The sequence below is a fragment of the Cebidichthys violaceus genome, unplaced genomic scaffold (genome assembly GCF_023349555.1).
Source record: "Cebidichthys violaceus isolate CVI_PGR_0920_01 unplaced genomic scaffold, fCebVio1.0.p SCAF_13, whole genome shotgun sequence".
Lineage (NCBI taxonomy): Eukaryota > Metazoa > Chordata > Actinopteri > Perciformes > Stichaeidae > Cebidichthys > Cebidichthys violaceus.
The window spans coordinates 2,613,116-2,636,678 of NW_027176296.1; the positions used below are offsets into that span (position 1 = coordinate 2,613,116).

Here is a 23,563-nt window from a genome sequence, read left to right on the forward strand (position 1 = left end):
TTCTCCCCTGAAATACTTCCTGTTGATGTTAGTAACTGCACTTCAAATCTTCTGGTTAATCGTAAGCGATGGGAATGGGTGAAACAGAAGATTTGAATAACAGAAATAAAAGCATCACGTTAAAAGAAAATCGTTTATAACTTTATTCATTTCTATTTGAATACTTTTTGTTCAACTGGATATCCCCAGCTCCTCCTGTCCTCTTGTTGATGTGTTCTTAAGCAAGATGCTGAAGGTCTTTAGTGCAGTCTATTCACCATTCAATATTTATTTAACAAACTGATCGTTTGGTATGCAGAAATTTTAATCCACAGGTTGTCAAAATGCAGCTAAGTATAAAGTAGGCTACAATATTTCCTTCTGAAATGGAGTGGAGGAGAATTGTGAAAAACTCAAGCCAAGTATGAGACGAATAGCAATATACTGTAGCCTACAGCTCGAGTATATTGTTACTTTCCCACAGTGGACTTAAGGTCGACAAATAGCCGACTGGCAATCACAGTTATTTGGAGAATGTGACTTTTCCCACAATATTTCCCGGTTATTTCTGAACATTTTAAACAAACAGGTTTCTTGTTAAAACCCTGTAACTTTAACCTCCAAAAAAACTATAATGGAAACTGAAACCAGTGTTCATTGATGGCTGGGGTTTCAAATCATGTGTGTCAATGATTTAGGGACAGAGCAGTATCACTGGCTGGAGAGATCTCAAAGGCTTACACTGTGAGAGACCACCCGACAAGCTGGAGGAATGACACCCATCCCTTTGCAGCCTGTCTGAGCTAAACAGACCCTGTGATCATGTCCCACGACTTACTCACACATACACACACACACACACACACACACACACACACACACACACACACACACATACCGTGCTCGTGTTTCTCACACTCACTCATGGATTTATACTTGCACAGATTGCTGAAAGGCTCTGAGTGCTTGCCAGGGTGTGCGAGTATATTTAGAGGAGAGTTCTTGTAGTGTTGGTGCAGATACAGGAGGTTTCATACACTCTGACCTCCGCTAATCCAGAGTGTGCTGGTGACTTTTCGTCACCATGCACTCGTGACTTGCACCACGTATACTTTCTACAAGTCTGTCCACACGTCCAAGCAGCCAGAATAGCTGAGCCACATGATGAATGACACAAAATAAAGGCAAAGGTGAGGGCCTCTTACTATATATACATACAACATACGCATGAACAACCTGTGACTGTCCTCTGGTGGATGTATAGTTTGCTATGTTTTTGTCTGTTATTGTTCACGCGTTAAGCTGGATTATTTCAGGTCTTGACAGTTTGCATGTTTGAGAAAAATACAATAAGGTGTTACACATTTTGAAAATCAATGGACTTCAATGGAGTTATTTGGGGGGTTCAGCATGTCACACTCTCCTCATCCACTTTTTGTCCTACAGAAAAACACTTGATATCCTTGTAAAAAACATTATGAGGGATATTTGTTTTTTGTACAGCATGTAATGTGTATGATGGCTTGTTGATCTGTCAACCAACAAAGAGGAATGAGGACTGAGCCTCATGTGTCTTTTTCTTTTTATTGTTACCAATAAATACCAGTTTCTCATCCCTGGCAAAGTCTCCATGTTACTATTTTAGCAACACTGACCACATTATAGACCAGACTTTCCTTTTGAAATGACCCATCCTACAGTAGGTCTAAATGTGATGGTAGAACATGGAGCGCATATAATATGAAATGTAAAGAGCTCCCTGACATGTCTCAAGTATTACACATATGGGGATATGTTCATGTAAATTGTCTGCAGCTGAATTAAGAGATCAATAAGGCCTGTAAAACTCCACAGTGATTTATAGTGATCTATTTATATAAGTTTGACCTGACTTTGAAGTATGTCACACAACAAGATTTGAAGTGCAGACATGCTTTGGGAGAGACGATGCGTTCTGTTTCTTAAATATACATACATACAGTACACATACATTTAGGGTTTGAAGGTTAATTAAGGGAGACTCGTGAATACAAGTTCGTTTGAAAAACATATCTGGATCCAAAACTTCGAGAAAAAAATGTCAAGTCACTTCATTGTCATATATATCTTCCCTTCAATCAAAGCTGAATAAACGGGCCGTTACGTGCTAACACCAAAAGTCACGAGACTTAGTCAGAGCGTTGACTTTCAGTGAGGATCCACTGCCATCATGTGGTGAAGAGGTCGACTTAGCCTCAGAGTGGAGATTCAACAGGTTCATTAAAGCCCAGCGGTACACTGTGCAACTAATGACATACACTCCCAACACTGTGCAGTCCCTAATGTGGCCTATGCGCAATGTGCCAATAGGCTACAAGGAAATTAAGTTCCATACAGATATTGCAGGCTTAATTGCTTTCAGCGCACCGTTGGTTCAAGGATTCTACTTGGTGGGACGGTGGTGAAATGGTTAAACTGGGACATAAGCGTAGCTCCTTGCTGTACATGTGAAAACACTTTTTTTTCTGAGAATAACTCACATTGCAAACATTTGAAGACGTTTCTACGCGCAGTCTCTCTCAGTGGTGATGTCGTGCGTAACTGCGTGACGGAGTTAAGTGTATTCAAAACACCACCCCATCACCCAAGTCAAACTGAAATGTTCTTCGTTAATGTCTCAGTGTCAGACCTCTCCACAAAGAGACACCTTCACATTGAGTCATGGAGAAGATAGTGCTTGTATTAATCTGCCTACTAGGCGTTTTGGTGTGTTTTGGAACCGGTCAGCACCATTTACGCGCACGTGTTGGACCGTGGAAACACCGGATTCAGTGGGAGAATAACGGCCAGGTGTACAGTTTACTGAGCACGGGGACTCAATATCGCTCACCTGCGCAGAGCAGAAGACGCACTCAGCTCGTATTGACAACTAAAAACAATTTGAACCGACTTCACCCTCCTGTTGCACTGAGTAGATCCACCACAATCAGACATGGAAACCTCGAGGACGCAGCCGGGGGTCGCATTCAACAAAACGACCTCAATCAAATGGATGCGTCGGTTCTTGGTGTTGATGCGGGTCAGTATTTACTCGCCTCGGGACGACCCGGGACACACAGTCGGTCCCCACCGCGCCTAGCAACCACCGGAGAGGTTGTGGTTGTCCGTTCACAAGAGGCACCGTCCAACGGTAGCGCTGCCGCTTTCACCTCCATCCAGGAGTCCTCCGGCAGCGGAGTCCCGCGAGGAGGCCGGAGTACACCTGGAGATGGCCCACAACAGACCACAGCGTCACCGGTAAGATCACCGGACTTTTCTTTAAGATCTGAGAGCTCAGAATCCGCTGCCCGGTCATCTGCCACAGCTGGATTGGTCACAGTGGCAGAGGATAGTGGGAATACACGTCGCAACCAGCAGCAAACGCGTTTAGGAGACGCTACCAGTGCGCAAAGACCGCACTCACTGACCAGAATCACATCGGAGACAAATGTTTCTCCCACAGCGCTGTCCAGTAACGCCGTAGAAATACACTTTCCTCGACCAAGGTCGGAGACAACAAGGACTACGGACATGGGAGACCCACAGGATCCGCACAGTATTCATCACAGAAACTCAGTTTTCTATAATGTTTACCCACCAGACCGCAGAAACCGGATCACTGTGCGCCCTCCAGGACCGGGCTATGGCACCAGGTTCTTCCACAATGGTGAGGCGGACAGGAGACATTGAAACCAAAGTTTAGCTAAAAAGTAGATAAAACAAGTTAATTCTTAATTGATGACGCCCTGAAATCAAAGTAGGAATAATGAACTAGCCCTGGGAAGCACTGAGCTCTGCAATGCTGAGGCACAGATGCCTCGTGCTCATTTTCAAAATTAAATCTCCTTTTTTCTAATGCAGTTTTAATGGCAGTTAGAGTTAATGCACCCTTACGACAAAATTAATGTCTTCAGTATGAGAGCCTCTGAGCAAAATTGAAATTAACTGGCTGATTGATAGATCCGGAGTCATTAGTACAGTAGTTTGCCAGAAGTGGTGCAGAGTATAAGTTATGAGAGTAAATTATCCAAAGTTTGCTATTCAGTAATCTGCTGAAGTATTCTATTAAAGTGTTTTATATCAAATATACTCAGGTATACAAAGTAAAATGACTTGTTAAACAATAACATTAGTTTAATTTACAAAATATGTTTTTAAGTATATAATCAGTTAATATAAATAGATTTCGTTACTTTTAAAGATACAGGTGAGATACCCACAGTAATGTTCTGATGATCTATGCATGCAAATTCAAAACATCACCTACATTTCTGTTGATTATGCTACGTAAATAATTTACATGTTTTCTGTCTTGACTTCCTTGGAGAATATTGAAGTTTCCACCTCTTTTCCAGAAGAGAGACTACGTTTGAAGCCCCCCTCAAAAGTCTTAATGAAAAGTGAAACTCTGTTTGAATCAGTGAATTTACATTATTTTTAAATTTTCTTTTCTTCTGCAGGTCTCCCAGACTTGGTTCCTGACCCTTACTACATCCAAGCTGCCTCTTACATCCAGAGAGTGCAGATGTACGCACTTCGCTGTGCTGCTGAAGAAAACTGTCTTTCCAGGTGCACTTATTTATTTGACTTCACACAGAATTATTCTGTCAGTTGAGTCAAGACCAATGAAATCAGTTAATTAGTGAAGATACGAGTAGATGTAGTGTTAGTCTGATGATTCTTGTATTGCCCTTTGTCCCTGACATTTTGTTAAGCACCTATTCTCTACAGTGTGATAAATTGTCAATCAATGCGGTATACACTACTAAAGACATAATGATAATCATCTAGGCTTCCTCTGAGGTTACCACATTAGGATGTGTGTTGGCCTCAGTCCCATTTGGAAGCTATAGCTGAGTGACTGAGCGGCTGGACACAAACCTGGCAGCCACCCGAGATTCCCTCCTCTGATCTGAGCAGCCACTTTGCCAAGTAAAAGAAGCTCTGAAGTGAAAGGCAAAGGACTCCTGAGGTGAATGCAAAAACTGCTGAGGCAAGACCAGACACCAGCCCTGTCACTTACACAGTAATGCACCATTATATAAGAAGCTCAGTGTGCTTAGAGGATAATGTGATGTAAAGACACCACAAATAAAAAGGTGATGCAAGTCAACCCGAGCTGTGCGCTCAGTGAATTAGGTCTGCCTCCGTGTCATTTCAGCTCATAGTGAAGATACTGGAGTTTAACTTGGCTCATTCCCTTCCTGTTTCCTTTTCTTTCAGGTCTGCGAGTCATCCCAGTGTGAGGGATCTCGACTACAGAGTCCTGCTGCGGTTCCCCCAGCGAGTGAAGAACCAAGGAACAGCAGACTTTCTCCCAGTGAAGCCCAGACATGAGTGGGAATGGCACAGCTGCCACCAGTGAGTTCAGTGGTATTATATCAAATCCGTGCACAGTAGTGTGTAGACTCTTTGATCTACCAGATTTGAATGAATCATACATTTGAGAATGTGTCAGTTATTCCCCGTCTTAATCTTGTCGTCTGTAATATTTTATTAGTCTCCTAGCTGCCACCGTGCAGATGTAGTCTTTCCTCGGCTTTCACAGAGTCATAACATATGCAAATTTGAAAGTGCATTAAATGACAAAATCACAAAAGGTGCATATAAAATCAAACATGTATACACGGCTCTGAGAAATATTAATAATAAAATCCAAGGATAGTGTGCCATCTATTAAGACTGCAGCTTCAGTCATTCAAATCGCAACCCAACTCCTCCTGTCCACATGTCCATGGCAAATTCACTAAATCACAAATTGCTCCTTATGAAACAATGAAGAGTCACTCCAGCAGTTGTACTTGGTGCCAGTTACAGTTTGTTCAGTTCCTTTACTTGGTGCTAATATGTGTACGATCAAACAGAAATGAGGATTTCCACAACACGTTTTCAGTAATGCTCTCATTTCTCTCTGTGTATCTACAGGCATTACCACAGTATGGAAGCCTTTAGTAATTACGACTTGTTGGACGTCTCCACTGGACAGAAGGTCGCAGAGGGACACAAGGCCAGTTTCTGTCTGGAGGACACGTCTTGTGACCCGGGGGTGCGACGGCGCTTCGCCTGCACTGCTCACACACAGGTTGGTCCTCCTGGTCTCAGACTTATTTTTACTTTTCCATTGATCCATCCATCCATCCATTATTTTATTTATTAGATGATAATTTATTACTCTAAGATGAACTGTTTTTCTCAGGTTAAGAATAATGCATGTTTGGCTTTTTTTCAGGGGCTCGGTCCTGGTTGCTACGACACGTATCACGCCAACATCGACTGCCAGTGGATCGACATCACTGACGTACCACCTGGAAACTACATACTCAAGGTGGGAGTTAATGGAATAGGACATGATGGATAAAAACAGATTACTTATTCACTTCACAACAGCATGTTTTCAAATAACTGGAATCAAATAGAATATCTACGTTTCATAGCTGTTTCTACTGTTCCTCAGGTGACAGTGAACCCCTCTCAGATGGTTCAGGAGTCAGATTTCTCCAACAACGAGGTGCGCTGCGACATCAGGTACACAGGAAGCTACGTTCAGGCAAGAAACTGCAGGATCACTGTGTAAGTCAGTCTTGTGTGCTCACTCCTTTTAGCTGAAGTCCAAAAGAAGAAGAGCTCATCACTGACATCTTTTCTTTGTTCCACAGAAGCTGACCTGACTGAAGACAAACATTTCCCCACAGAATACTTATACTTAATACCTTCTTGACTGCTGCTCTTAATGTGTAGTTGATGCTCTGTTGTGCAGCAGTTTTACTTTAAAATGTTTTTCTAATCTGTTCTTATTTATGTGATATGATATGCTGTTGCTACAGCCAGACTGGCTACATGTTAACTTATGTTATTTGTAAAAAATATACATTTTTAAGCAATGCAAAACTCTACTGTTTGCTGTTTGTGTGCAGAAAACTTGAGGAATGTGTGTTACCGTGATTCACAAATATAAAGAAGCAATTCAAGCTGTGTAAATTCATTCAGTTATACTGTGCGATTCAATTGGTGCCTATTATGCGTGGTGCTCTTCTCCCTTGAAATCCATTAGCAATTGGTCTTGTCAGAGAAAATGATCCTCTGTTTAATATTGAATATGTATGGGAATGAAAGACTTTCTGTTAAAATATAAAAGCCGAATACTCTCATGCATGCGTTTCGAGCAGAATGGGGTGTATGATTTTGTGCAGTTTTGTGTAAATTTCGCACAAATGTATTGTCTGTTCTTTTACAATCTAGTGAAAGGGAATTTGATTGTTTTAAAATTAATTTATTATATTTTATAATTAAGTTGGGTTTTTTTGGAAACAAAGGTACCATTGAAGACTGATGCCTTACTTTAAAAAAATAAATCTGAATAGCCACTACTGATGGAATAATTTGAACAAATATTTAACAATATGAAGTCATTCCACTGACCATTTACCATTACCATCAGTTAACACAAGCTGAGGGCCATTCGAGTGAGGAGTGGTACATTTCTTAAATGCTTTTAGAATAACACACCTCAGAGAAATACCTGAAATGATTCCACTTAGCACGTGTCTCGGAAATGGAAGCAAAAGACACGAAGCTTCACACCACAAGCCTGTCGTTGCGTGTTTGTCATGTTGTGTTACAGTAGATGAGTGATTGAGAAAACATTTATTCACCTGGCAATGACTTTGTGTGAGGCTTCTGGGAACGCTCTGTTTACACTTTGTCACCAGATTTATTAGGGACACCGTCTGGCTGGGACGTGGAATGAATACTCACTACAACAAACATTTTTTAACACAGTTCATTCATTTTGCTATTTTTTCAACGGCACTCTTTGCTGTCCAGCACAAATATGTTCCTTCATGGTCTTGTAATGTTAAACATAGAGCGTGAAAGTGGAGGGTTTTGACGCTTTTGACTGTATTGACTTGTAAAGTCCTCATAAAGTCCTCATAAAGTCCTTGTAAAGTGGGAGATCTCAGCAACTTCTATGCGAAGCCTTATGTTGAAAGAAAGAAACAATTCCAGGATGTTCATGAGATGAATATGCAGGCAGGTGGGAGCTGAGGTCATTGAGTGTATTTTCTGTACAGCGCTGCAGCATCTGTTGCTGTTCCAGAGCAGCTCACTCACTGACTCACTTTCACAGTCTGTCTTATGGCAACATCAGGGCCCCAGCAGGTCACCAACGTCTCTCCTCCCTCTCAAGGTAATGGTAGGAGCCTGCTGTCGGTTTCTCAGAGGCTGTGTATGTCAGTCCTCATTTTGCTGGGCTGACGATCTCCATCTGTTAATTCACACTCATTATGAAGGCACCAAGAAACCCAGAATAAAGTTTTAGAGAATGTATTACATTAGTGTATATTCAGTGCTGGAACACAGTAATACTGTGGTGAAGGATGTAATCAGATCCTTTACTTACTTTAAGATAAGGTATTAATACAATAATGTAAAAATACTCATTCAAAATATACCTAAGTAAAAGTACATAAGTATTATCATCAAAATGTACATCAAATATAAATGTACTGATTCTGCAGTATAATGCCTCCTGTGACAGATATATTATTATGTTTAACATAATCAAAATATTAATACTGGATAAGAAGTATTTGTGGTTTGGTTCTGTAGTTCCTAACTACTGGTTTATTTTGGTATTTTATCATATGTTTATTGTTGGTGAAATATAATCTGAAAAGTATAACTGTTGTAACTGTATATCTGTTGCTGAAAAATGTAGCAGAAGCAGAATAAAAAGTACAAAACCTCTCTTGTGACATCCCTTGCTCATTCCTGCCAATCTGTTGTTTTCAGATACCTGGTGGCAGGTGATCATTAGTGCCAACCAGTGTTCCCAGTCTGACAGTCTCCCTCTCGCCTTCCCTGCAGCCACATTTGGTTGTGTTGCAGCTGTAGTTCTGCTGGTTCTTTGCTTTACTTTATTTACATGCACCCCACAACATTAACACACTATCTCCTCTCTCACGCACAACCTGCACTACTGATTTCTCTGACAGGTCTGTTTTTTTTTTTTTTTTTACCTTTGTTGTGTATTTAATCTTACTTTTCTTTTTTTAATAAATCAATGTGTTTAACGTTTTAAATCGATGTGTCTCAAACTTTGTCATGGCCTCACGAGCCAGATTGTGACACCCTGTAACTGTACAGGTGACTTTCCATTGCTGTTAAGATAAAGATACATGGATAAAAAAGGTGGTATGTGGTACGACAGAAGAGAATATCAGAGATGAGGAATGTCTCAGTGCATGTAGGCTGCAGATACCCACATCACAGTGGGATTGAAACCTATTTTATAATGCCAGATTTCACTCATCCTCTTACCCAAATATGGCATCTCTATGGAGCCCAAACCATCTTTGGTCAGAGAGCCGTCAAGGTGATCCACTGATGTGAATTTGAGTGTGACAGAGGGTCAGGGCAGAGCCTCCTCGGCCGCTCCACGTGCTGTTTGCTCAGGGCAGGTCGATGTGCTGAGCCCGCAGGGCCTGCAGGATGGCCAGAGCTGCCGGTCGCCCCTGCCTTCCCCCGCTGGAGATGGCGTGGAGGAGAGAAATTCCACAGATCCGTAGACGGCCAGGAAAACCTGACTGCAAACTGCTGACCTCAGCAGCACCACGGCTAAACCATTCTTATCACGGGCTGAAGCTCTGTGAGGCTGTGCCCAGAGGCCTGACTGTCTGAGACTCCCGGTCAACAAGCGTCAGAGCCAACAGGCGAGACTGCAGTGACACTTTATGCCAGGGCTTGTTCCTTGTACAGACACAAACTGCAAAATGGTCAATACCGACCCCGTCAACCTCTATGCTTCAGATTTCTCTATTCTTTTTGTTACAGCTTTAAGTTGAACATTCAAATCTCTGAGGTGATGTTCATAGCATTACCTGATAATGTGTTGGTGTCTTTTGAGTCATACATTTGTAAAGCTTGTGATTGTTGATGGATACTAACCGGGCCTACCGGCCACAGGCCCAGGGGCTCAGGGGCCCAACGTGTCAGGGCCCCCCCGGCCTTTACTTATCACAATGTCACTCAATGAGACACTCACCAACCAGAAGAATTCAAGATAAACTTCTGTGGGTTTCAACAAAGCTCGTTCACATAGTATGAGCTCATTGTGATGGACCTGCTGAAGGCTCTGTGGGATTGAGGAGATTAATGTGAAAATTGCAATAATCAACACCATGCCAGTTTCCATATAAATTATCATCCATCAGAATTCATTTAACACATTTAGACTAAACTATGAACTCACACATCAGCTCCATGAGTAGACAAATAATTATGCATATACAACATTTTAACAACTTATTAATCATCCAATCATGGAGGTAATAGACCGAACTGATTCAGCTCTGTAACAGATGTGCAAAACTATTATATGTTCTAAATGAACTCTGATGTATATAAATCCACACATACATAACCACTGACTGAAGTATAGATGTCTTACACTCCCTCCCGTATGTATAGAGTCTGCGGTATGAGTTTGGATCATTAGTGAAATAACTTGACGCCGGCCCCGTGCTAATGTTGTGTTTCTCTGTCTGGACTTCTGGTCTGTATATTTTAGAGAATTGTTTGTTTATAGCAAAGAGTAGAAGCTGTTTGAGTGAGCGCAGTGGAAATGACTCCTCAGACGAGTGTCTGACATCCTAAAAAAAAGAAGACAATGTTTACCTGGGCAGGACAAGGACTCCTTGAGTCTCACCATTTACACATCATTAACAGCGCTCCCTATTTGAAATAGAAGAATGTAATGACCCCTGTACTTTTCCTCCCAGAGCTGCTGTGTAAATATCCACACACTCAACAGGCTGTCCTGTTATTAATCCTGTTATTGTATTATTTTTGGGCTGGGAAGTGGGATTGGGCAGGAGGAGGAGATGGAGGGGAGGTTGAGGAGAAAGGGTGAAGAGGGCGGACAGGTTATTCAGCTGAAACCCTCCAGTTATTTTTGGTCTGAATTTGCTTCTAAATGCTCGTATTGTTTTATGGGTTTTGCACATGAGTGTCAGACAACGTTAAGGTGTCTCCCCTCGTACAAGACATCTGTTCAACTGTCACGGGAGGACGCCTTATGGCTCCAGAGACATACGTACAAAAACACACAGACATGTAGGAACAGACATGAGACTGTTTTTGTCTCCTGAAACACAAAATGTTGTTCGACTGTGAAAAAAGAGAGGAATGTACGTGTACAGTATTTGTTATTGAGAGTATTTTGTAGACAGTGGGTTATTTCATCGATCAGAGGATACATAGCATGAAACTTTAATAGTGCTAGTGTTATGTGTGAAAGAAATTTCAAGAGCCTCAAAGATGTTTTCCTTTCAATTGTTGAGACATTTATTTACGTTTTTTTCCCAAAACTTTCTTTGAAATGTTTGAATGTGGGCACTTTCAGCTTCATGATCTGAAATTATTTTGTCAAATTATAGTATTTTGATATGAATATGTGTGTAATAAAACACCAAATCATCTTACTGTGCATACAAAGCCTACTATTCTTATTGTTCAATGCCATGTACATAATATCACTTTACTGTTCATTGTTCGTCCAAACAGGCTGTACACACTGCACATATAATCAGTCCATTTATAGATATTCATAAACATCTCTTTGTATATACAATGTTATTCCAGTGTTCCTTACACTTATTGCACTAATCATACAGAACATTACAAACCAGGCCATAAACCATATGCAGTTTTTAGTAACGATTTTATCTGTACGTATACCGGTGGGTAATTTTCCCCCAGGGATGAATAAAGTCTGATATTATCTTTACAACACATTTTAATTAATGATGTTGTTCATTACATTTTGTATTACCAAGGAGGAATGATTCATTGCGATAAGATTGGATTGGATAAGACTTACACTGAGACAAGAAACGTCAGTGACATGTTCATGCAACTCATACGTTTGCGAGGATGAGATGTGTGCTCCGCCCTCTCCCTTTTACACCTGCACATGACATCCTGGGCTGCAGCCAGGCAGTACAAAAGAGACACATGGGCCTACTGTACGCTTTATATGGGCAAACATAGGTATGTTTGTGTGAGAGTTTTCACTCTCTTGGATGTACTATAAAGCATCAGTTTTGACGTCAGATGGTGTAGACTGTACTTTGTGTGGCTATTTGAAATCTGTAAAAATCTACTGTGATCTAGTTTGACCAAACAATCCCAACTCACTGTCTTTGCTCTGGAGGTTTTAACGGTCACACTGTGTTATCATCAGTGGATGGAGTTTCACTGGAACTTGAGTTGGGGTGGATTTTCCAAATTGCTATTTCATGTTATTTTATGCTTACTTTGATGTTGTCATACAAATACAAATTTAGACATCGTAATGGTTTTACTTAGTAGTCAAATCATCCATAAGACTATAATACTGCTACACTGTTGTTTGTTTGCTGTTGGTTAATCTTTGCACTATACTGTTTAGTTAGTTAATATAATACTATACTATTTCAATGTATATACTGTGCATTTTTTATATTTAATATTTTTACTCTGTTATTTTTATTGTATATATTGTGTATGTTTATACTTCATTTTTTATTTTTTATTCTGTTACTTTAATTGCTTAGGTATATTTTTTTGCTGCTGTAACGATTCTATCTATCTATCTATCTATCTATCTATCTATCTATCTATCTATCTATCTATCTATCTATCTATCTAGTCTGTATTAAAAATACATGGACAAAATTGGTTGAACAAGGGCGACATCGTGTGTCCATGAATAGTAGAGTTACATTCAATGACCTACATACTCATTCTTTTATTCGTGAATATTAAAATAAATATATCTCTAAGGTACAACAACCAGGAGTCTGTTTTTTCTTACTACTATGCTGTCGAGATATTCATCTTTTTTCATATTTTGCTTCCTTGTGTTGGTCTTTGGTATGTGGACGCCTGATGTGACGTCATCAACAGTCGACAGGGAAATACCGGTTTCCCTGGAAGCCACTCACAGCGACACACCGCCACACATCTGAGGAGGAAGCGATGGCGACCCAAAATAACTTCAGTGCTGCGACTTCGTCGTTTCTGCTCATATTCGCGTTGATTGCCGCGTTCGTCCCGGTCGATGCTTCTCCTGATGGGACGAAGACGGTGGAGTTCAACGTTAAACCGGGAGGAGTGGTGCACACGTTCACTGAGGGGATTGTAAGTGTCTTTATTGTTATCTTTTTGTTTCTACACGACCAGCTGACGTTTCTAAACACCAGCCGGGCACAAAGCTACAGTTGTGCTAAAGTCAAAGCGTGCACGTTCGAATGTGGGGTAATTCAATGTATCTGTGATATTGAAATTATCTTCATGGTTATTGATTATTAAGTAGCTGAACAGAATGACAGGATTGAAAACATCACAAATTGCAATGTCAGTGTGTGTAAGAGGTGTGTTTCTTTTATTATAGAGTGTCACACATATTCAATATATTTGGTATGATTTATAATGACATACGTGAAAAAAAAGAAACTACTACGTGATGACGACACAGCCAGTGAGAGGCTGACACGTCGCTGCCTCGCTGCCACAGTGGCTCCATTCATTGGTTGACAGTTGGCATGACTGTGAACTGCTTTGTTGTATAGTTTGAAACTCAACTTTATTTATTTATGTATATAGCGACTTTCATACATAAGATACATGCAGCTTAAAGTGCTTCACTTAGAGGGGTCATAACAAAAAAATAACCTGAAATAAACAACGATAAATAAAACATTTGCTGGACTAAAATTAGAACAATAACATGTTAGATGAAATAAATATAAGATGAAATAGACACCATGCAAGAAACATTTAACAACAAATGATTTAAGCTTAAAAACAAGGCTATAACATTACTCTAAATTAAAAGCCAGATTAAAAAAAAGGTCTTTAATGTAAAATAACTTTTAAATCAATTCTAAAAGATACAGCTAACCAGTGGAGTTGGGTAATGTGATCAATGTCCATGTTTTAGTTAAGACTCACTGCTGCACTAGCTGTAGTTTTCTTATGGACGGTTTAGGTAATCTAGTGAAAAGGGAATTACAAAAGTCTAAAAGATTCCGAACTTTGTCGATATCACTAAGTTGATAAAAGGATGTTTTAATGACATTGTTGAAATGAGAATTAAAATTTAAATCACCAAACACTGAGTGCAGTTTTTCTCTTGCTGCTTTGGGTCCCATGAAAAGAATCTCAGCATTTTCTTCATCTCTAAGATTTAAAAAGTTTAAAATGATGTCTGTCCGACAAAAGACAATTATTCTTTTAATTGATCTATTAATTACTTCATCATTTGTCCATAAAATGGGCTAACATAATAACACATGTTCATCACAATAGGCCCTTTTCACAGCAGACATTTTGAAACGTCATAACAGGAAAAGCACAGGTGTTACTAATAACATGGTGGCTCTGGTTCAGCCTGGCAATATAGTTGAAACCCTTATCCTAATATTTCCTGATAAGGATATAATATTTATATATTCCAATGTGGAAAATGTTTGCACAATCACGTATATGATCATCAAACTGACGTTGAAAGCCATGCCTTTCCTTCCACTGTTTTGCATTACACAAGACTAAAATGTTTATAAGCGTAGTCGATAACTGGTTTTTAAGTTTGTGATGACTGTTTTGTACAAGTCATTACTTTGGGCAATAGAATTAATTTATCATGAAGTGATTTTGCTGAAAGGCAAGAAGGGGTATTATTGATTCATCGCTCTGCTCTAGCTTAGCAGTGATCCCTCATGCTCAATATCAAGTGTAACATTTACAACGGGGCCTTTTCTCCAGAACGTCGGCGGTGACAAACGTCTTTAGCAGCGGACAGATTGATGTCTTCAAAACATTGTTATTGCGCCATCATAACAAGCAAACCTTTGAGTTTATAATGATATGAAGCCAAGCTCTGCCTTTGTGGAGCTGCAGAAAAGAATGTTAGCTCGATTAAAAACTGTGAATTTATATGAAATCCAATCGACACGCATTTCTGAAACTGAGCAGCACTCTGACATTTTCCCTCTGGCTCAGAAATGCTCGATGAGAATTGGTAGATTGATGAAAGGTGTTTATTAATAGCACGTAAATGTAATTGAAAACTCAATAATGAAAGTAATATGCAGATTTAATGATGCACTAATTAGCATTATGTTACACTCTTATTTCAGAGGGAGTATGAGTGCTCATTCACTTATGCTTCACAAGGGGGAACCAATGAGGTGAGTCTCTCTCTCTCATCATATTATCAATTTTAGATTTTTAATCATAGCAGGTTTTATGCATAAATATTCTTCTGTTTTTGTGTCAAACAGCAATGGCTGATGAGTGTGGGTCTGAGTGACGACGACAGATTGTTTTCCTGCTCCGTGTGGAGGTGAGAGACACACACACACACACACACACACACACACACACACACACACACACACACACACACACACACACACACACACACACACACACACACACACACACACACACACACACACTGTGGTGAGACTCTTCTCCGGCTCAGTGACCCTGATGTTCAGTGTGTCTTCAGTGAGAATTTGTCCCATCTCTTTCCACTGAGTCACTCTTTGATTGTAGTTTTGTCGGCACAGCCCCAGTAGAGGAGAACAATAGTTTCGAACCTCTTGGTGTTAAATATATTCATGTCCAGCTTCGACTTAATAAGCGAATGAATACATGCAAGTGACTTAATGTTGGTAACAAATACTTCTTTTTTGTTTCTGCCAGGCCCCAGGGGAAATCCTACCTGTTTTTCACTCAGTTCAAAGCTGAACTGAAAGGAACCAAAATTGAATATGCTAATGCTTATGTAAGTATAATAGAAACACAATTCCCTCAACCGTCTTGTTCACATGAATTTATGTTGTCAATCGATCCTGTTCCTCGACAGGGATAGCCAACGTTTAATGTAATGAATTCAATAATGGCATCCAGCCATCTAATATAGGAATTAAGGTAACCACATACAATCAGTTGCATCTTGATATTTGTGTGACATTGTCAGTTTGGTGTGTGGCTCTCGTTCACTCATATCGTAAAAAACAAGTCACACTTTATAAAAGTTAAACACAACAATTGAAGAAACAGATGTTTTACATTTATCTTTATGCTGACGCTGACTAAAAATCCCACTTTTGATGCAGGTCCTTCTTCCAAAATACCAAGTTAACCCACAAACCACATATTGTATCTCTGCACATCCCTTGCCCTCAATGTTGTAATTTGTTAGCAGCCAAATTGCACCACATCCTGCAGAATATAGTTATGACGTTGACCTTCAGAGTGATTAGTGGGACTGGAGCTTTATGTTGGGCAGCAAGAAGCTCCCAGGACTTTACTGCCAAGCAAAGACAGAGTGGAGTAAAAAGTTGTTCCTCGATGGTACTGCACTCTTTTAATGCACCCTGTCAGTGTGGAGATTAAAGCTTCTCATACCTTCGCCCCAAAACAATTTTAGAGCGTAAGATTTCCAGTGTCTGCACAAATGTCAGAAAATCAAGGCAAAACACAGTTGATGAACATTTTTGCGTAGCCTTGCAAATAATAAACCATCCACCTATATGCACCAGCAATATGTTTATCAGGCTCAGGGAGAAGATTAAGGCAGGTTTTTTAACTTTTATTATTTTTTTACCACAAAGCTGGTGGCTGTAAACACCTACACTTTTATTTTGTCTTTTGTGCAAAGATCATTATCACATGTAATGACACAATTTGTTATTTCGCCATAGCGGGCCTCTTTCCTGGATATGCGTGTGTGTGAAATGTAACATTCGTGTAGCCAGACCTTTTCCTCATTAAGTGCTGTTTCAATACATCTGCTACAAACTATTCTTTTTTTATTGCCAATTCAATTATTATTTTTCTAATGATTGAATTAATTGTTTATAAAATAGTTTGTTTCCAGAGCTCAAGATCTCAAAGTTTCTTGTTTTGTCCGACAGTCCAAAACCCCAAATATATTTAATTTATAATGATTTTAAAGCAAACAAAAAAGCAGCAAATCTTCAAATGTGTGCAGCTGGAGCCAGAGAATGTTTTGCATTTTCTGTCAACTAATTGATTGTTTCAGCTATAAATTTAACAGTCAGTTAGAAAAAACAGTGACAGTACTTCAATACTCTGAACCAAAGAAGTAATGCTTGTACCCCCACCCCTCATATCATTTAAATGAGGTTTTCTCGAGACCTCCGTCATATGCAAGATTAAACGTCACCTAACATCATCTGAGAGCCAGAGCACCGCTGAATGTACCTGACCACACAGTCCTGAGTAGAATAAAACACGCTGTCCCTTTCACTTTGGACCTTTCTTTACTGCATACCCCCTCCACTTGTGTATCCATGGTAACCCATCACATGCTTCACAAGTCCCTGACATTTTTTGGTCCATTGTCCTTTAATGACGGTTCCAGCTAAGACCGCCTATGATGAACGAGCACAGGCAAAGTAATAGAAAAGCTCTCCTCCTGGAAGTCAAACTCTTCATGTCTTTGCACTTAATGTTTCAGTGAAGGTTAATGTCTGGACTCTTCCCGAGCTCAGTCACTTAGCGGAGGTCTGCCGTGTCCTGATGTGGTCGTCGCTGAAGTGAGGCGCACGTTGACACGCCTCCTTCCCCCAGCAAGGGCAGTCCTGACATTCTGTCATTAGTGAGAGCACATGTTTCCTCCTCCCTGCTCTGGCTCCGTGCCCTGCAAGCAGAAGACAAACACACAGAAAACAACTCCACTAAATGACGGGACGAAAATAACCTCACATACACAAATGCACACCTGCCACCCACGCACAGCATCTCCTTGACCTTGTCGTCACATCCTCCTTCTCTCCCGGCCCGTCTGGTGCAAAATAAAATTGTCTCCTGTTCCGCCTCTCATCCTGTTTTTGTTTATTTATTTTTCTCCTTTCCTCCTCCTCCTCCTCCTCCTCCTCCTCACTGCTGCTGTATTTGTCTCCAGTCTCAGACGGCGGCTGCAGGACAAAGTGACATGCCTTTGAAGCCGGAGGAATTTACCGTAGGAGACTCAACAGGTGAGGAATTGATTGTATTTCCAAGTGTTCAATCAACTCCCTCTGCTTGACATGTCAATCTCTCACTCCCTCCTTGCCCTCATCACGTTGCGAGTTCCCTGCTGATTTTCCTCTAAAGCATATGCTCAAGCTGTGAGTGGGTTGCAATTTGTCCCTGTGGCATTATTTGTTGTTGTTCGGTTTTTGCAACAACAAAAAAATCCCCACTGTAGCTCCAGTTCCGGCCTGTGATTAGCAGGATTTGACAAATCACACGGCAATTTACTGTAACAGCAGATTAGTCACAACAGTACAGAGGGTTATATACTCATTTTCTTGCAACTTTCCCAGACTTTAGGATAATCCCATTTCTGTGACACCTCTGGGGAACTCCAGTCATGATTTTGAGGGATAAACTCAAAATTGCTCTTAGAGGCAAAATATATCAATGAACTGACTTGTAACTCACTCTCAAACTTAAATGTCCACATTTAGCAGGCTGCCAATTCACCACAAAGGGGAACTGTTCAGTCACTATTAGACTAGTTCTACACATGCCAACGTGCACCGCCTACAGGAAACAGAAGTCACCGCAGTTTAGACTTGTAGGTGCCTGTAATAGATGTTATGTAGTGACAGTTTTCACAGTTTTACCATTTGTGTCACCTGCAGGCAATTAGTGTCACAACTGCAGATTGTTCAAGCTGCGGATAGCTTTGTGTTTGAGGTTTTTCTGACGTGTCCTTATAACGGAGGTCTATAGGGTCTTTTTTTTATTGCACTCCCACAAATGACCATGGGACAAACTGGCAGAAAGGCTGAGTGGCGGATCAACACAAAGCTCTCTGTATACATCCATGGTTTCCACATTTAAAACTTACTACACCAGTTGGTTAGAAAGTAATTGATAAAAATGTATGACATTACTGTATCATCAAAGTAATCTGGACACCAGATACACTATCAGCAAGATCAACACTAAGGTCTTCCTCATTCTAAAGGAAAATATGCTCTAGTGAACAAAACTATTACATTTAAACCCTAAGCACAAGCAGCATCTAGAATAAATAAAATTGCAATTGTAGCACTTGTTGTTTGTTGGTGTCATTAGTTTCTAAATTGTAGCAGCCGTTACTTTACGTTCCTGTAGACGGCACACATCTACATCTGCACATCTCATCTGATCTGCGTCTGCTGTTGCTTTACTTGCAAACAGGCAGTGCAGGTTGGACTCGACCGGCAGGTCTCAAACTGCTGGCACTGCAGTCAGATGATACTGGCTGGTCTCGGGTGCTTTGCATCACTGACGCTGTATGTCCTTGTTTTTGTTTCAATATTATCTGTGACCGCAATTTGCTCTCTTCTCTGACTTCCAGTGACCCACAGAGATGGAAAATTCAGCGCTCAACTCTCCAAACTGACCGCCATCGGACGAACACGACATGATGAGCTGTAATTGGTCAGGAGTCTGATTTTGGCTTTCATGTGTAGAGCTGCGAGTCGGGCCTCTGTGTTTCAGCTCAGTAGTCAATGAAGGAAACAACCAAATACCGAAGTGGTATGATGCTGATACTGTGTGTCAGTAAATGAATTACCTGGTATGTTACTACAGTGGATTTGAAAATGCTGCTTTGGACAAAAACCAGCGAGGCATCAGTTTAATATTCAAATTGTTTTACTTAATGTCCTAGTTTAAATTCTGCCATGAGATAAAGTGCTTCCATAGTTATTTCTTAGTTTCTGAAGCTATAAGGTTTACAGAGAGCAAATCTGTTCTGATTCACTGGGGACATGTATGAATGTATAGAGGATTGGTGTCTGGGGCTTGTTGAGTATAGATAACACATTTAGAGTAGGGAGGGATTTATTTGTCTCGTGTAATCCTGAGAGGAAAGGGAATAATCTCCAATAGCGTCATCGCACTCTCATAAACAATTACATTTTCCTCAATCTTGTTCTGTTCTGAGCTGAGCTCCTCACTCTCGCTTTCTGTTTATATTTATCCGTTAGATAACTGTAACCACACATTTTATCCCCTAAATCACCAATCGGTACCACTTGTGATCACTTTTTCTTATGTTTGTGTTTTTGGCCAGAAGGGGTACTTTTAATAGAGCAGACAGTGAGAGAAAGATGTACAGAACGCACTGACCATCAGTGCATCAGTTTCAGAATTCACACTGCCAACAGTGGCAGTGTGAATTCATTGTTGAGAAAATATGATATAAGTAATTAGTTTAAAGAATAATTATTTTAATTAGACACCTGCAGCAGAAGATGCAACCATTTTCTTATTTAAATTTCTCTTTTTTTTAATTTCAGGATATTTCAATGACTTCTCACTTGCACTGTTTGAGATTCAACCCAAAGAAACTAAAATATAAGGTGGATCATAGTATATATGGAAAAGAAATGTCATCACATAATCCTGAGCCCCTTTTGAACCGTCTGCTTTCATCCTTCACTGTAACATGTGTGGATCAGCGAGGGTATTGTGTAGGTTTCTGAAGTACATGCTCCCTTATGTCGCGAGCAGACTTACCTTTATCTCCCTTACATTGATCCAATCTTCTAACATCCACACAAGTGTCCACAAGATGAGTTCTGGGGATTGATTTCAGATTTGAGGATTGTGCTGATTTGATTCTGCGGTCGGATTACTCGCTGAGATTCGTACCTTGTTTGGTCGGGGTTCGGATCCTCTCATCTGTCTGGTGGTGATCCTCTGGAGTTGAGGAAACGCTCAGCTTGGGACGTTTGTGTGTCCCTGTGTCACCACCGTTGAGGCTCCCTGTGGGTTCACAACAGGAAGCAACCACGTCCGGATGCTGTTCCAGAATAGAAAAAACAAAACAACGATGCTTATTTTGTACATGTTTTTCTTTTCTTTTCTACTTTGTTCTGATTCATGATGAAATGTGATGGATGTTTGAATAAAGACATGTTGTCACTGTGCTGGAGATAATTCAATGTTTTGTGTCTTGTTATGTCAGTCATGATCTTATTGAACCTCCCACAGCCTCGTAAAAAGGGTAAACATGAAACGAGAGAAGAAATTTGAGTGCCAGCGTAGAGGCATTAAATATTCTTAGCACTGTCAGAGCCGGGCCACCGTGAACATGGCGGAGAGCGTTCTTATGCCCCCGTCATATCTGTCTAAAATAACTGTAATTTTAGTACCAGCACTACTGTTTTCCTAATTTAAACTCGGCCTGTATGCTGCATACAGCAGCCAGGCTTTTAGCATAGAAATGAGACTTCATATAAATCTTTGTTATAATAAGCATGGAAAATGTATTCTGTAAGTGTACTCAATTAACATATATCGTCCTCGAGTAAATGGTTCCATGAGCTAAAGCGCTTCCATTGTTTCTTCTTAATTTCTGGGGAGTAAGGCTTTGCAGGGAGGATCTAATAAATCCAGAGGCACATATGGGAATGTATAGAGCGTTGATCTTTGTGAGCTTACAGGGATATAGGGTCAGGAGGGATTTATTCATTTTATGTTAAGCCAAGAAAAAATCAGTCATCTTGATTGTACTCCAATTGGCATCAGCGATGTTGAAATCTGTGATACAAGAGTCACATGTTTATACTGCAACCACGCAGTGTAGTGTTTTAATGTAAAATCTAACCATGACACTAACTATAAAACATCTGAATTTCATTTAGAGAAGATCTATTGTATAGCACATTAGAGCTTTGCCAAGAAACCCCTACATAGTCTCCTACTTGTAATTAAATCATCTTATAGAAACATGATCATTTCACACTCTGATTTCCAGTTTTGTGGCACTGTGGATAAAGAAAAGTGACACTCTGTTCTCAAGGTGGTTGTTCCATTCAGTAATAAGTCTCTGCAGCACAATATCTCTTTGATTACTGCCAGTTCACAGTGTGTCTGAGACTCAAAGCTGCCTCTATGCTGTCATCCAAACCCTGAACTCATATCACTACTGTTTACCATCTGGTACCAGTAGAGACGTTTACTTTCAACTTTCCTCCCCCTCTATGGTGCGACCATCAGGGAAATATACACACATAATGCTGCCAAGAACTGGCTTAGATTATGATGGCGTGCATTAAAGAGAAATCAGAAACATTTTTAGCTACGCTTGCATATCGCTCCAGGGATCAGTCGGTCTAACACTTTAATCCTGACTGAAATATCTCAACAACTATTCAATGGAATTTCACACAGACATTTATGGTCCCCAGAGGATGAACCCAACTGACTTTGGTGTCCCCCTGACTTTTACTTTAGCGACACCAGCAGACCAATCACATTTTAGTTTTTTAGTAAAATCATAAAATGGTTCCTGGACTCTTTTGGCTTGTGACCCATTAACACAATGCAATGTCTACTTGCAGCCCTTCATCATGAGTAATATGTCTACCAGTTGTGATCAAATTAATCAAAGACACCTTTTTTTCCTGCTTAGAGTCCTGAAGAAGTAATTTGTGAAAGTCTGCAAAATAAGCACAGCTTTGTGTGAAAAAAAGATGCTTTTCTTGTTTTCCTTCTCTGTTAATTTTTCCATGACCCCTCAAATGTATCTTCGAATCCTTGGGGTCCTAACACTATAGCATAATCAGTTAAAAAATGTAGTTTGTTCAATACTTATTTAGCCAAGTTCATGCAAAACTAGAAAGGTGCACTGAGTAGAGTGCAGATTTTCGATAGGTGTGTGTGCCACTGCTAATTCCTCACTATAGCTAATTCCTCTGTGCCACGGACCTCAAAAATACGTCAATGAACCACACTGTTACACTGCATGACATGTCATGTTCTTTCATTAGCAGACACAGACACACACACACACACACACACACACACACACACTGTGATCCATTTTGAGTCACTCCCACAACCATCATCCTGCTGCTGTAAATGCACTCAAGAGCACCAAATGTGTGTATTAATCCACGGCTCCTGTTTACGTTTTTTAAAAACTATATAGCTTCATATTTGTCAATATTTCTTTTAAGATTTACTTCTTCAACAACACATTGTTGGTTTTGGTCTTTTCATTTGATTTGTTGACAATAAAAATAAATAGAATATGAGAATAGCCGCATAAGGCATTCAAATAAAAGACAACATCAGATGACCTAAATGAATAAGCCATTGATTTGCTGTGTTGTATGTAATCAATGCGGCAGACATTCCAGTGCTTGTTTTTTTCTTTTTCCACTCACACACACACCTGCCTTCTATTTCTCTCTCTTTGCATCTCTTGACATTTAGAGGTGAACAGATGGAGATTGTGACCCGGTCGGTCAAACCAGAGGCTTTTAGTAACACCAGGGGCCCAGTGAAGGGTACAACGAATGGCCAGCTGCCCCCTGTCTCCCCTGATGCGCACCCAGGCGCTGGGCCGGTGACCCAGTCAGCTTGTAGCCACTCGAGCTGTTCACTTCTTATTTGGCCTTGCTAAGTTCTTCACATCATGTGATCTATCACAGATCTACAGCCTATCTTCCCCAGCGCGTGCTTCTCACACCGCTGAGCCAAAGTACCCTGAGCTGCA

At 40.4% G+C, this 23,563-nt stretch overlaps 2 protein-coding genes across 3 annotated transcripts; both read left to right on the top strand.

The window, feature by feature from the left end:
• The first annotated feature begins 391 nt into the window (after nt 1-391).
• loxl5a (lysyl oxidase-like 5a) lies at nt 392-6,979 on the top strand. Of its 2 annotated transcripts, none has more exons than XM_068707112.1 (7): nt 392-1,169; nt 4,458-4,566; nt 5,221-5,358; nt 5,923-6,079; nt 6,227-6,322; nt 6,452-6,567; nt 6,654-6,979. In XM_068707112.1, exons 1-7 carry the CDS (start codon nt 1,148-1,150, stop codon nt 6,658-6,660), a joined length of 645 nt encoding a protein of 214 aa, XP_068563213.1. In that variant the 5' UTR covers nt 392-1,147; the 3' UTR covers nt 6,661-6,979. The 2 variants fall into 2 exon arrangements, with proteins under 2 accessions (XP_068563213.1, XP_068563212.1); XM_068707111.1 differs by lacking the exon at nt 392-1,169 and adding an exon at nt 2,680-3,664.
• Nucleotides 6,980-12,957: 5,978 nt separating this feature from the next.
• mydgf (myeloid-derived growth factor) lies at nt 12,958-20,997 on the top strand. Its single transcript, XM_068707364.1, has 6 exons — nt 12,958-13,179; nt 15,180-15,230; nt 15,324-15,385; nt 15,751-15,832; nt 17,981-18,053; nt 19,409-20,997. Exons 1-6 carry the CDS (start codon nt 13,018-13,020, stop codon nt 19,486-19,488), a joined length of 510 nt encoding a protein of 169 aa, XP_068563465.1. The 5' UTR covers nt 12,958-13,017; the 3' UTR covers nt 19,489-20,997.
• Nucleotides 20,998-23,563: the final 2,566 nt, after the last annotated feature.

Excerpts from the sequence above, each read along its gene's own strand:
- loxl5a (XM_068707111.1), top strand. The coding sequence starts at position 2,680 with ATGGAGAAGATAGTGCTTGTATTAATCTGCCTACTAGGCGTTTTGGTG. Across the intron at positions 3,665-4,457 it reads CACCAGGTTCTTCCACAATG|GTCTCCCAGACTTGGTTCCT; the intron begins GTGAGGCGGACA and ends TTTCTTCTGCAG. Across the intron at positions 6,323-6,451 it reads CTGGAAACTACATACTCAAG|GTGACAGTGAACCCCTCTCA; the intron begins GTGGGAGTTAAT and ends ACTGTTCCTCAG.
- mydgf (XM_068707364.1), top strand. The coding sequence starts at position 13,018 with ATGGCGACCCAAAATAACTTCAGTGCTGCGACTTCGTCGTTTCTGCTC. Across the intron at positions 13,180-15,179 it reads ACACGTTCACTGAGGGGATT|AGGGAGTATGAGTGCTCATT; the intron begins GTAAGTGTCTTT and ends CTCTTATTTCAG. Across the intron at positions 18,054-19,408 it reads TACCGTAGGAGACTCAACAG|TGACCCACAGAGATGGAAAA; the intron begins GTGAGGAATTGA and ends TCTGACTTCCAG.